This window comes from Heliangelus exortis, chromosome 23, assembly GCF_036169615.1.
Source record: "Heliangelus exortis chromosome 23, bHelExo1.hap1, whole genome shotgun sequence".
Classification (NCBI taxonomy): Eukaryota; Metazoa; Chordata; class Aves; order Apodiformes; family Trochilidae; genus Heliangelus; species Heliangelus exortis.
Window position 1 is genome coordinate 6824138 of NC_092444.1, and position 14348 is coordinate 6838485.

General features: G+C 46.2%; 1 protein-coding gene across 1 annotated transcript; it reads left to right on the forward strand.

Moving 5' to 3' along the window:
* The first annotated feature begins 426 nt into the window (after positions 1-426).
* On the forward strand, positions 427-12937 carry TTC34 (tetratricopeptide repeat domain 34). Its single transcript, XM_071767084.1, has 8 exons — positions 427-767; positions 1218-2874; positions 3596-3821; positions 5281-5473; positions 7067-7233; positions 7452-7719; positions 7994-8208; positions 12096-12937. Exons 2-8 carry the CDS (start codon positions 1343-1345, stop codon positions 12612-12614), a joined length of 3120 nt encoding a protein of 1039 aa, XP_071623185.1. The 5' UTR covers positions 427-767; positions 1218-1342; the 3' UTR covers positions 12615-12937.
* The last annotated feature ends 1411 nt before the right edge of the window (positions 12938-14348 follow it).

The window sequence follows — 14348 nt, forward strand, 5'->3', positions numbered from 1 at the left end:
CAAATCAAAGTAATGGGCAGGCTCTTAATAAAACGGCCAAAAAATATATTATTAATCATAGAGGGGTTTTTCTCCTTTGAATGTCAAAGGACACAGATAACGAGAAGGCTGCACTTCAGAAATGGCCTTGGCTTGAAGGAGCATCACTGGCCTAAGCACTCCTGAAAACATGATTGATTTATTACAAGAAACCTTTTTTATTACTAAAAATAAGAGTAAAAACGTAGGCTGCACCACATTTTTGCTTTTGGCAAGGACTCCAGGGTATCGAGTCCCGCCGAGGGGCAGGGGGCCGGGTTCAGTTACCTCAGGTTTCCCGCCCTCCCTCCCCTGCCCCCGTTCCCACCCCACGTCCTCTGCAGCCACCACGGCCACCAAGTCACCGCGAACCGTCCCGAACCGAGCACAGAGCCCCGGAGGGACCTCAGCGGTACCGAATCGGGCGGTACCCGGAGCCGCAGGCCCAGCTGCCCCCCTCAGGCCTTCCCGCCGCGGGGGGAGGGCACTCCCGGGCATGGCTCCCGCCGCCCTGCCCGCCCGCTGGCACCCGAACCGGGGCACTGTTTGAAGTCTCCAGGCAACGGGGAGCCCGGCTGCTCGTCCCTCCTCTCCTTTCCTTCCCTTTCCCTCCCTTCCCGCCCGCAGCTGCCTCGCCTTACCTCAGCAGAGCTCGCACTGCCTCAGGCCGCTGCCCCTCAGGAGCTGCCCGGCGGGAAGGGGCCGCAGAGCAGGAGTTGCCCCCGGGTCCCTCCGCCGCCCCCTCTCAGGTATTTGTGTTCTCCGCCCCGCCGGGGATCGCTCCGCACCTCAGGGCCGCGGATCGCAGAGCTCAGGTGTGCGGGGCCGAGGGACCTGGAGCGCGGGCCTTGCGCTGAACCGCATCTTCCCCGCTAAATGCTGAGGCGGGAGCGGGGAGGTGGTGGCAGTTTTCTTCTCCCTTTCCTGCCCCTCCAAGGTAAAAGAGGGAAGGCCAGCGGTGGGTGAGGGATCGGGGTGCTGTTCTGTCTCCTTGCCCACCATCAGCACTGAGGTACCGGCTGATGGTTAAAAATGGATCCGACCTGCTCAGTCAGGGGGTAAGGGATCCCCGGGCAGGTTGTGGGGCTGTTTTCTGGCCAGTGTTACATAGCTGTGGACTAAGAACCTCTGTGGTATTTCTTCTTGTGGCTTTGTTCCCCGGTTAGCCTGTTGGTGACAAAAAAACTTTATTTCCACAGGACTTCAGCTTCAGTTGGAATGCTGAGCAACAAAACCCCTGCGTTCCCCAGCTGATTTTCTCTTCTACAGGGCAACAGCCACGTTACACATGTGATGCTGCTTGGTGAGGATCCAAGTGCAAAAAATGTCACCTCAGGAGCTTGCTGCACTGCTCTGCAAAGAAGGGGACCAACATCTTGCCCAGAAGGAGTTTCCAGCAGCCACTGCTTTCTACACGGCTGCCTTCAGCTGCAGTGCCCCCACAGCAGTACAGAGAGTGAACTCCTTGGACAAAGGGCTGTGGGAGAAAGTGACAACCACCCTGGAGATGTGGTGCAAAGGCAAGGATCAGATTCCCAAGATCCAGAGCAAGAACTTGGCTGTTGTCTCTCTCAGCGTGGGAACAGCAGCCATCTTTCTCTCCAACCTACGTCCTGACAATGTCTCATCCTCAGTACATAAAATGGAGACCCTGCTCAGGCAAGGATGCACGGAGGAGGTGGTGAGTAGATGCAACACCCTGCTCCAGGCTAACCCAGAATATCCCATGGAGCTGCTGCTGCTGAGGGCACTGGCGTGGGTGCTGTCAGGGACACAAGTTAGGAAAGGAGTTGCAGGCTACATCCAAGCCTTTGTGATGCATCGGGCTGAGGCAGTGGCCTACGTGTGTTGCAGGCAGAGGCAACACCTGCCACAGATCATCCAGGCCTTCTCAAATTATCTCTCAGCATGCCAGAAAGAAAGCCCAGACTGCAGCTCTTTGGACCAGTGGCTGGGCAACTGCTATGATTTCCTGTCTGCAGTGGCGCCTGATGACATCTGGGTTTGCAGGGTGCAGGCTGCTTACCTCTTCAAGAAAAGCAAATTTGAGGAGTGTGTGGCAGTGTGCAGCAAGGCACTCAAGGGCTTCTCAGCTGATAAGAAGATCAGAGATGAGAAAGCTTTGGGTCTGCTCTTGGAACGGGCGGCTGCCTATTTCTTTTTGGGTGGACGGATGCAGGAAATGATACAGGATTTAGCAGAAGCCTTTGCAGCAAGCCCTGCCCAGGCCATGAAATACTTTGAAGAGCTTTTCTCACCCCACGACACCGAAAGGATAGAAGAACAGGCTAGAAGTGTCCTGGAGGTGAAGTTTGCAGCATACAGGGAGGCCGTGCGCACTCGGACCGACCTCAGAGGCAATCATGGCACCGAAGTTCTCCCTTCTGTCATCCAGACCATCCAGTTCCTCCTTCAGATCTCCCCAGGGTCCAAAAGGGAGCTCAGTGTCAGGCTAGCAGACTGCCATCTGCTGCACGGAGAGATCAGAGCTGCCCTGGGTATCTGTGACCACCTCTTGGCAGCAGAACAAAAAACTTACTATAACACTCTCTTAGCATTGCGAGGGTTCTGCTCCCTCCACGCTCACGACCACCAGCTAGCCCTGCAGGACTTTCAGAAGGTCATTGAGCATGATTCCCCACATCCAAACAGCTGCATTAAAGCCTTATGTGGGCGTGGACTTATCCGGATTTCTGGTGGCAGCCCTTACCTGACAGCCCTGGATTACATCACAGCTTGTCAGTTAAAGCTGGAAGAAACCATCTTCACAATCAAGTCCTATGTGCCGTGGAACCAGAGAGGGCTGCTGCTGAAGGTTCTCCAAGAAGAAGGGCAGAAGATGCTCCAGAAGAAGAGGTATCCAGGAGGGAGTTCAGTCTGTGGGCAATAAAAAAAAAAAGAGGGCTGTGCAGTTTCCTAAGAGAGTTGTTCAATTAGTAGAGACAGAATAGGATATAGGCCCTTTTAAAGTTCCTAATTAACACAACAGGTTGAAACAAAACTGCCTAAGTGAGGCTATCCCAGCAAAGTGCAATTTTGCTGGTATGTCAGAATGTCAGGATCCACTGACAAAGCCAGATCAGCTCAATTAATCCATGCTCTACCAATGGGCCTAAGGTAGGAGTGAGCAAAATGCTAGAAGCACTATGACAGAGGTTTCTCCTGGTTTTATGGAGTAAATACACCCATCATAAAACGTTTGGTGGTGCTAGCTGGCTTATGGAAGGATTTGGTGGGCCATGAAGTGCCAAGCCCCTAGAAAGCAGCCCTGCAAGCCAGAGCTGAGGTGTCACTATGCATGTTCTTGGTGCTGGCAGCCCACTTTCTTTTTCCAATGCTGCCTGTACTGATGTCATGTTTAAGGCTGGGAGATCTGAGACAGGAACACCAAACTGTTCCACCTAAATCCATTAAAAGTTGAGCAAGGTGTAACAGAGGTACTCTGAGGTTTTAATAGTTGAATGTATCATCCCCCCTGGGTAACCCGCTTCTTAGCTTCCAGGTGAAACAGAGAGGCTCTGTTGCTCTCATTAGCATTTTCTTCAAGGTGGTTTTTCCTTTTTTCTTTTCCCTCCAGAGATGCTCCTGGGGTTTACCAGCTGGCTTCTCTCCTGGTGGAGCTGGACACTTGTGATGAAGCCTCACGGATCCTTTGTGCTGATGCCCTGTACCAGATGGGCCGGGTAGAAGAAGCTCACAAACTCCTTTTAGTAGCACTCTCCAAAAATCCACAGAGATCTCCCATCCTGGCAAGACTTGCACTTCTGCAACTGAAGAAAGGTTTCACCTATGATGGCAACCAGGTAAGGAGCACCTGGCTGGCAGCAGAGAGAAAGAGGGAGTGCTCAGTGGTGGCCTCATAAGCAGGACTTGTGTGGGTAGCACAGACAGACAAAGGGCTCCCAGCTAAACACAGCCCATCCATCACATCCTATTTAATGACACTTTGCATCAGAGACTTGAACTATGGCTGAGCATCCTGCCCCTGCTGACAATATTGATGGCATCAGTAATTCTCCCCTAGAGAAAAGAAGGCAGAACTACTACCTAACTGATTATCCCAGAGGAGCAGGGAAAGAAACCAAACTAGAAGCTCAAATATCAGTCTGCTGTTTTCTCTCTTTAATGGCTAATGACTTGCGCTTGAAAGCACGAGATTCCAACATGTCAATTCTCCTACAAGGGGTCACAAAGCTGAATTACCAGGTTCTGCCATCAGAGGGAACTGTTGCTTTTTAAAAATCCCATAAAAATTCTACTAGCCAGAAAAAGAGAGCTTTTATCTTCTCCACTTCACTGCTCCCATAAAAAATAAAAGTTTTGTGTAATTTGCTGCCTTTGGGAAGGCTATTAATGAATGAAATTACTTTATTTAGAGCTCATCTGCTGCCCTTAGAAGTTGGAATCCTACCTGCAGCTTCCTCTACAAGTTCGAGATGGAAAATTTGTGTCACTAGAGATTTCTCATCCAAATGTTTTTGCCTCACCTGCCTGTCAGCATCTAGACACTTGTATCTATTAATAAATAATAGGGAAGTTAATAACTGTGTCTGGTGCATCAGGATAAGCTTGTTCTTGTCCTGGCTTCTCTGGCTTAGATTTGAATGTTGAATGCCCCCCTAAGCACATTTTCTTTACTGGAGGAAAAACATTTTGATTTCTTTTCCTTAGGAAATTTAGTTAAAAAGTGCTTGGTGATTTTCATTCTCGTGAACGAAGGCAAAGATACCATATCTCAGGCACAATCCTTCTGCAGGACAGTAGTTTCTGGATTTGAATCTGTACTTTTCCCAGATTCTTAGCAGCAATACTAAGAGAAAGGCCCAGCACGTCACGGATTTTCCATTCATTCCCTGGTTTCAATTTCAGAGTCAAAGGGGATCACTGGAATCCTGTTCCCCAGAACATTTCTCTGTTTGGAGCAATCATCCTGTGCTTCAGCTGTATTTATAAAACCAGTTAGCTGCCAGTCTGGAACAGGTGCTGCCCAGAGTAAGCAAAGCAGCATTGTACATTTCCCCAGAATGATTTCCACATCTGCAGTGGTGGTGAGGAAAGATAAAAATTCATCTTTTCTCAAGTAAAAGAGATTCAAAATCTGTGGCTGGACTGTGGCTGGCTGAAGCCTCAGTGAAACGTGGGGAAGCAGTGGGTAAGAGCACACTTGTCTCCCCAGACAGTAATATTTCCAGCTTTAGCATGACTTTGTTTATCTTTTCATGGCAATCTTTCTCTTCTGCCTTTTTCTCTGCCATCATTAAGCTACTGAAGAAAGTGATCAGAATTGGAGATACCTCCTGCCTCCTGCCAATCATGGACATTTTCAAAGATGAAGACAGGAAGCTGATGCAAACTCACTGCCACTTCAAAGCTCTGACCATCCTGAAGGACAAACAGGAGGATGCTGACATCAAGGAGGCCATTGCCTACCTCTCCTTTGCCATCATTGCTGCAGGTAGGGCTGTCACCAAACTGCCAGATTTACTGCTGTGGGCAACCAGATCAGTGGGTGGGCAAGTCTGTCCCACCACTTCTCATCTCTCATTTGCCCACTGAGATTATTGGGACAGGTGACTTCCACAGGCAGGTGAAGAGCAGGATAAAATTGGTTTATAGCCACTCATCTGGACCATGAAACAAAGAGCAACCAACCTGCTTTCTTGTTCCAAAGCACTAATGACTGAGTAGTTCCAGTGCAGAAGAGTGAATGTACCCACTTACACACATCATTATCCTGGCTTTTCCTAAGGAGGGAGATCAGACTAGCATGGGAATGCTTCTGGCATGTTCCAAGTAAAACCGTGTTCATATGGAAATCTGCCTTTCACTCTGAGCAAATGTTATGACAGCAGCATTGAGAAGAAGAGAGATTAGTTTATGAAAATGGAAAAAAAAAACCCCAACAACCTGTTAATTGCTTTGAGATGGTTGCATTTCACAGCCCGTGCCTTCCAGCTTATCAGCTCCCCACCTGCTAGAACAGATGCTTGTTAAAAAATAGATGTTGTCTTTATGGGAGCCAATTGATAGAGCTCCAGAGCAATAATACCTTTGGTGGAGAGGTTTTGGAGCATATCAGGAGGGAGAAAAAGCTTCATTACTGTGAAAGAATTGTTAGGAGCCTGTCTGCTCTGCAGGCAGCTGTGCAAGATGCTGCATTTGCTGACCTCCCTGTGAAAAAATATTTACAGTGCACTGATGATTTATCATCCAGAATTGGGATGCCACAGTTATTGATTGTAAGCCTAAGCAAATTAAGATCTTTATCAAAATTGCCTTGAAAGGAAAGGGCACATGGATGGCAGAAAAATCCATGTGCTGCAGCCTGGGAATGAATGGACCATGATTTTCATTGTCACCTCTGTGTGCTTCTTGGGGCAGCTCTGATTTGAAAGTATTTTGAAAGAGTTTTAGTATCACAAATCCCAGTGCATATTGAGAGTGGCAGTAAAGTAGTCAGTACTGTCTGGATTAGTGTTTTATCCAAAAGAGTGTGTCCTCCTTGTGCTGCCATCTTCACACATCTTCATCTCAGAGCTTTCTTCTCTCATTGGTGGCTTTAGTATCATTCTTTGACAGAACTCTGCTAGCCTCAGCAGGACACCTCACTGCTTCAGTACTGTGTTTTAGAAACCAACCCAACACACATTCTTCTCTTTCTTTCAACTCAGAACTCACACCACACGACAGGAATTCAACAGGCAACAAAACCAAAGGAAACTACCACTAAAGTCCTCTCCTTGTACTTCATCAGGTACCCTCAGGCAAAGTGGAATTTTTTACAGATTCATGTGGATATCCTCCCCAGCAGGATATCCTCCTTCATCTTTTTGCCTCCACTCAGGACATCCCCCTCTCACCCTTGCCACAGCTCTGAACAAAGTGGTCCTTACTTTTCATTCCTGCTCTACCACCTGATTTTCACTTTGGCCACTTGAAGCCCTTCAGTGAGCCTTAGTGGTGTGCACAGTGGGATTTCCTGTACCCTGCATTCCAGCACCAGGCTCCAGACCTCTCAAGTAAGCACTGCTGCTTGTCTCTCCTCCAGGTGGTTATGCTGAGGATTGTCTTCTCATCAGGGCTGGATGTTATGGGCGCCTTGGTCAGAAGAAAACTGCTATTTTTGATTTTAATGCCATCCTAAAGGAGGATCCTAGGAACGTGCAAGCTCTGAGTGGACGAGGACTCATTTACCTTGCTCTGAAGCAGCAGAAGGTACTGTCACTGTCTTGATTTCCTGGTGATTTTTCTGACAGCAATATTAGCAATATTAGTGTTAGGTACAGCAGGCTTTGTCAGGGACTCACTGAAATCAGAAAGTTTCTCAGACCATTTGGTCAGTGAAAGCTCTTTTTTTGGCTGGGTGTACAGGCTGCCCCCTTGGCATCCCTACTTTGCTTTCCATTTCATTTTTTGGCCTTGTTTTTACCTAGGAAGCAGTACAAGACTTGATCTCAGCACTGAAGGTGGAGGCAGGAGCAGTGATCCCAGCAATCCTCTCCTTAAAGCACGAAGCCCAAGGCTTGATCACTCAGTGGCTCCTGCAGCATGGCAAGACTGCATTAGCTGAGCTTGTGGCTACTAAAAACCTCATAAAAGAAGAAACCCTCAGGGATCTCCTCCTGATTGCAAAAGCACTCATTAAAATTCGCAAGGATCCACAATATCACATCTTCTACACAGATGTTTTGATTGCAAAAGGTAAGATCCCATCCTTCCACACAGCTCATCAGAATGAATGAGCAGGAAACTAACAGAAAGTGGATATTAAATGGCAAGTGTCTTGTATAGCACTTTTCAAGAGAAGCTTGCAAATGTTTTAGGAAAGGTGACAAAGTAATCTGTAATACCCTCAGATGTGGACAGGCTAACTTGCTACTTTTGCTCCAGGCTAAATGCTACTTTTTAAAGTTTTCTTGCTACCCCTTTCTCCACCTGGAAGGGGCAGCAAAGTTTCTCCTGGTGTTACCCACAGGGAGGTATGAAGAGGCCCGGGATCACCTGCGGGAGGCATTTCACCACTCTCCTGCTGATGACTTTGTGAGTGCCAGAGTAGCTGTGCTGCAGCTGAAGAAGAGGAACATGCCAGTGGCAGCCCGTTCCTTCAGCTGCCTGGCTAAGAGAGATGAAAGGGAGTTGGGCTTTCTCCTGAACTTCCTAGATGCTAAGCAACAGCACAACCTCTCTCAGGTACAATCCTTTTTTGGTGCCACATCATTAGATTCACTGAGGAAAGAAATGGGAGTCAAAATTAGGCTGCAGATGATTACCCTGTGTTGCCTTGAACAGAAGTGTGTGGGAAGACAATTTATCAGATAAACAAGGAACAAACTGGCTTCTTCCTCCAGCCAGAGCAGGGATTTGAGTCCAAACTTCTTTCATTGCTGTGACCTTGCTTCAGTCTCTAATAATTCATCATTACCATTCCTTATCACTTGAGTGAGTTTCTTGTTGGCCTCACTAGCATGAGACCTGATTAATCCCAGCAGTGAAATGCAGAGGATGTGAGGGGCAGCAGCTAGAGATTTAACAATAAATTATTATTGTACTCTGTATTCACTACATGCTGCTCATAGCTGGCTTCTGGGGAAGGGCAGTTCATGTTTTGTTCAGTTTCTTGATGAAAAGAATTTGAAAGTCTTGATTCAGTCACACTAAACCCAGTTTTTTATAAAACTACTGGACTTTGAGGTTGGTATTGGGTTTCTTAGCTAAAGAACCCATTCTCCATCCAACTATGTATTTTTCAGTATTTTTTTTCCAAAATTTCTTCCCCAAAGTACATCCAGCTCTGAGGAATCATTTCCAGCAATAAGATAGGACAAGCCCAGATGGATGGTGAGAAGTTTTAACATTCACTCAAGCATCTGCAGTTCTGATTGCCCAGAAGCTCCATGTTCTGAGAATCACTTTGCTTCCTTTTATTCAATTTGTAGATTGTGTGCACCCTGGTGAGAAGCTATATTGTTCTGCTTTCTCCCAGGTTATAAAACAAACAACATGCTGACACACTTAATGCATCTCCAGAGGAGTACTTTGTATGTATTTTAGCAAAACAGCAGGAGGATATAAGTAAACAAGTATTAATTTACCAGTCCCTAGATACACCCCATTACAGAGAAAAGAGCCCCTCTCTTTTGAATAATGTAAAAAGTTCAGTCTTATGGGGAAGAGTTGGAAGATTTTAGAGCCAATTTGCAATTTTTTACTCCATGAAGTTGATAAAGATACAATCTAGAGTGTGCCTGTGGGGGCCCTAAGGAGGTGTCTATAAATGCAGATCTGGTTTGCAGCTGAATTTCCCTTGCTGCCACACCACTCAGTCTGTATGGGAGTCTCACAGCTAAGTCCATCTGTGCTGCTTTCTGAGAAAACACAGGAGGGATTTGCTTATGCTGTCAGTTAGGAAAAAACAAAACAAAACAAAAAAAACCCCAACAAACTCATTTTTATCCAGCTGAAAGTGCACTGATGTGCAGGAGCTCACTGGTGCCACAGATGAGTGCAACCTTTAAAATGAGAGTGGTGCTTTATTCCTGTCTTTATCTGACAGCTATGGAACAGGGTTTGCAATAAAACCTCTTACTGGTGGCTTATTTATCATGAAAGATTTCTCTGCCACTTGAAAGAATGGGGGTAACTGGACTGATTTCAAGACTGGAGCTCAATACCAGTGCTGGAAGTAAAAGAGTAATTTAGGGATTTTTTTAATCTTTAATCTTGAGCTTTTGTTCAACTGAGTAAATATTTGGACTTAAGCACCTAGAAGTCTTTCCATAGTCTCTAATCTTCAAACATTTATTGAGTGTGGTTACTTTTATTACTGATTAGCCCAGAATCACACTTTTATAGATATATTTATGTATTATGTGAGCAGAGGATAAGGGTGTACTTTGCTGGGGTGGGGAAGTAACTGGTTAATTCACCTGCCTGGTGTCTCAAAGGATTTTCCAGTAGCATTTCCTTTTGCCTGCAAGGTTATTCCAGTTCATGTGAGAAGATCTCAGTAAAATGGAAAAGCTTACAGACAGGATTAGTGCCAAAAAACCCAACGAGGGCCTTGCTTGCTGGGGCTCCTCACCACTCCAGGGCAGGGTGCTCTTCCTGCTACCTCTGTTTCACAAAAAAAGGAGACTGAAGCTAAGAAGAGCTTAGTGGTTTACACTCAGCCCCTCATCTCAGCAGTCCATGCTCAAAAGTATTATGCCAGGTTGGCTTAGGGTGTCTGGGGATTACAGGCACTATAGAAATGTGTCATAATTATCCTGGAGTCTGGTCTGAAGAGCTGAATTAATTCTACAGAAGCTGAGTAGGAAAGGGTGGAGCGAGGAGAGCTCCTGGATGTACTGATTTTTTTTTCATTAAAAACAAAGCAATGAAATTCTTCCATTATTTATAGTCCGAGGGGTCCCAGGCTAAGAAATTTGTAAACAAGTGGGAGAGCCCCATGGGAACAGGAACCTGAAAGATTTATTAAGCTGCAAAAGGTCAGCGGAAGGGAGTTTGCTTGCTGCTAGTGCAGCTTCAGCCCTTCAGCTTCCTACATCAGAGGTTAAATGCATGGCTGATTGCTCCCTCCTTGCCCAGACCCTCAGAGCTGCACTTTCTGGTGGCTGTTGACATGCCAGAGGATGCTCAGAGCTGACTCCTACAGAAATGGTCCCAAAAGCTACATGGGCTCAGTCAGAATTAGGCCACCAGCCCCAGGTAGAAGTTGCCATTCCACATGACTTCATGGCCTGTGGACCCCAAAGAGGAGCTGCAAGTAAAGAGGGAAAGACTTGCTCCAAACTCTTGGGAAAACATCCCTCTTGGAAAGCTCAGTGCTTGTCAGTCCATCTGCTGGCATTTCCTGCTCAGAGACTAACCTGAGGCTATGATTCCATATCCATTAAACCCCTCACTCATCTTCTCTCTGAGGAACAGAACCTTGGGTTGTTTCAACATCACGTTAGTCACTAGAGGCTGGAACAAAAAGTGCAACAAAAATATATGGCATTTTTAACCCTTAAGCACAATATTGATCCATTTCATCCAGAACCTCTTTTCCTTAGTTCAGTTAACCAGCAATCAGCTCTAATCTAAACCAAAATAAAGAGGCAAGGCACAGAAAGAGACTGGAAGACCTGAGCCATCTGCCAAGGGTGGCTACTGAGACTGTGGCTGGGCTAACTGAATTTTGGGAATTATCACACACCCAAAGGCAGTCTGTGATATCCCATGGAATGAGACTGTTGAAAATATCTATCCTGTGCCTGAAGGCACAGGCTGTTTGGCTCAGCCTTCTGTAAAATCTTAGCTGCTGGTGGCTGCCTGGTTTATAACTTAAATATTCACTCAACTGCAGCATGTTAAAAGTTTTGTTTCTTGCCATTAAAGGGAAATAATGAGAAATCCAATTGAGGCAAAGAATTCTAATGGAGTTTTCTCTTTTTGACCTTTATAAACCTAAAAATTCTGTGGCTTTTTCTACTTTCTCTATTTTCTTGCTGTTTTTCCCTTCAGATAAGGGCAGGTATTTCACTTGCACTTGTGATTAATGATTAGCAAGGCCATCTGTTGCCTACTTTTTCCTATGGCTTGGGTGAACTCCAGGAGACACCAACCTTTATTATTGTGAGCTGTTGGTGGGGCAGTACCTGGGTTAGTTATCTGCTGAGCAGAAGGTGCAGTGTCCATAGAGTCACCTGTCAGAGCAGACCATGCCAGGAATGTGGTTTCATGAAGGAAAAACTGTTTGCTTACAGAGTTTGGTCCCTTCAGTTTTCAGTTCCCATATCATTCCTGAGGAATGTAAACAACTTCAGGAGCAATGTTCTGAGAAAGTTTCTAGTTAAATATGCAGAAACAAAGAAGAGTGGTAGAGGAACTCTTGAGGTAACAGCAAGTGCCCACTGAGCACAGACTTTAAATCTGCATGCAAAACCCTCTGCCAGTGAAGTGTTCTCCAATGAGATGCAATCCCAACATTTGAATTTCCTGGTGTTGGTGCCTACCTGTGACCAATCCACACTGGAGATTTCCCTCTTTTTTCCCCCATTTTTGCTAGCTCATATCCAGGCACTTTTTGTCCACAGGTGGCAGCCCAAGAAGGCAACGTGCTGGTTAAAGAACACCACTATGAGAAGGCTCTTGGCTATTACACCCTGGCTGTCCTCACCAGCAGAGACAACCCCAGGTACCTCCGCAGGAGGGCTGCTTGTTTTACACACCTGAAGAAATATGACAGAGCCTTAAAAGACATGGAAAAAGTGATGGAAAAGCATGGCAGGAGCAGCCTGAAAACCCGTGTGGAGGACCACTGCTCCAAGGGCCACCTGCTGCTGCTCCTGGCTGAGGAGGAAGCAGCAGTGCAGCAGTACATAGAGGCCCTGCAGCTAGATGAATCCCTGGCATTGTGCAGCATCCTGAAGGGCCCTGGCAGGGAGATTTTAACCAAAACATTTCACAAGGTTGCTCAGTATAACCTCGAAATGCAGCGTTATGAGGAGGCCTGGAAAATCACAGACTATGGTCTTAAAATTGATAAAAGTACTGAGCTTAAAAAGCTGCAAACGAGACTGAAGCGAGAGGCATCGAGCTGTAGCATACATTAATTTATCTGTTTGGGGATTTTCCACTTTCTTCTTTGCTTTGTAGTTTGTGAGTCTGCAAGAACCAGAGAAAGATGAGAAAGTGTGATAAATCTGCAATGGACATGGCACTGGACATGGTACAGCAACATTAGGAACAAAAAGTTTCAGGTAGTGAAACAAAACTACAAGAAAAAGAAAAACTGCAGTAGTCCTTATTCTTCAAAATTATTGTGGCTGTGTGTCAGCTTCTTCTTGTGAAGTCTGGCTAAACTGAGCTAATTCCAACCTCAGTTCCAATCATAATGAAAGAAACATTAAAATAATTTGCAGCTTATGAATAATAATCATGTATCTTCTTGCTATTTATTGGATCAGCTGTACCACATATTGCTCAACTAAATGAGTTCCTTACTTTTATGGTAACATTTGTAATATTTTCTAATGTTTCTGGAGGCACATGTGTTACACCACTCAGCTGACCCTCTCCTGAATGGAAGGAACTGCCCCTGGCCCAGTCTGGTGGATTTACAGTGATCAGCACCAACACAGGGAGCAGGAGCAGAACAAATGCCAAGTAAACTGGTTTTCTGTCCCAGGGAACATAGATAATATGAATTATGAGACTCAACAGAGATGAAACATCCAACCTAGTGACCAACACTGCTGTCTGGGGCACTTCAGACTTCACCTTGAACTTCCAGCTCCCTGTGTCTCAGTTTGCCAGTGCAGATCCTGGAGATGAATCCCTCAGCAGGGGTGTCCACAGGAGCCTCTGGAACCCCATCCCTCACACTCCTGGATATCTGTCCCCAGAAGACAGCCCTGGAGCAGGAACTAATCAAGTGATCAGTGTACAAGGAGGAGGAGGTGGCTGGAGGCAGCAGGCAGGGTGGTGATGTGGTTGCTCTGCAGTGCTCCAGCACCATTCCTCATCATCCCTGTGCACAGTGTGGGAACCAACAGCTCCCAGGCACTGCAGGCTGTCACCTCCTGTCACTTGCAGACCTTCAGCACCTCTAAGGACAGCCAGGCTTGGGGGGCAGCACAGAGGTAGTGCCCAAGCACCCCATTTCTGCAGGATTTGGCACTTCACTTGTGCACTGGGAGGCTTTGGAGGGAGCAAAGAGGGGGGGCCCAAACCAGCAGAGCTGTGTTTGTTATGGCTGCTCCAGAGAATTTCTCCCACTGCAATGGGAGTGATAATCAACCCTGGAGAAAAACAGAAACTGCTACTGAGAACAGAGATTAAAGCAATGCTGAGAACTGCTGTCCTGGCTTTGATTAGGATGAGTGGGAAATAGAACTTTTCCTTTTTGTTACTTTGCTTTCCAAAAGGCAACATTCCAGAGTGAAACAAACTTCATTGAGCAGCCATGCAATCAACCCAGTAGGCAATGAAACCATCTGTACCTTGGCACCTGTGGTTTTTTTCTTCTCTGCATGCTTCTTGTTTTTTCCTTCTCTAAAAGCACAGGTAAGAGTGGGCTTCTTTCCTTTAAAATTCAAGCAAACATACTCTGATTTTAATCCTAGTGACACTGATAAGTACTTTTTGCTTCTAATTGGCATCAAGATGCTACAGGATAGTTTCTTTCCAAGCATGAAATTACATCCTTAAACAACTGTCAGCTGCATTTGCAAGCTGAAAGAAACAACTGCTGATTTTTCTTCCAACACTAATCAACAGATAGGAATTTCTGTCTCATGCTGAAATTTTTGAGAAGCAGTTGTTTAGGGCTTTTGAATACTTTCAGA

Coding starts and splice junctions, on each gene's coding strand:
- TTC34 (XM_071767084.1), top strand. CDS start 1,343: ATGTCACCTCAGGAGCTTGCTGCACTGCTCTGCAAAGAAGGGGACCAA. Junction 5,474..7,066: donor CTTTGCCATCATTGCTGCAG/GTAGGGCTGTCA, acceptor TCTCTCCTCCAG/GTGGTTATGCTGAGGATTGT. Junction 7,720..7,993: donor AGATGTTTTGATTGCAAAAG/GTAAGATCCCAT, acceptor TGTTACCCACAG/GGAGGTATGAAGAGGCCCGG.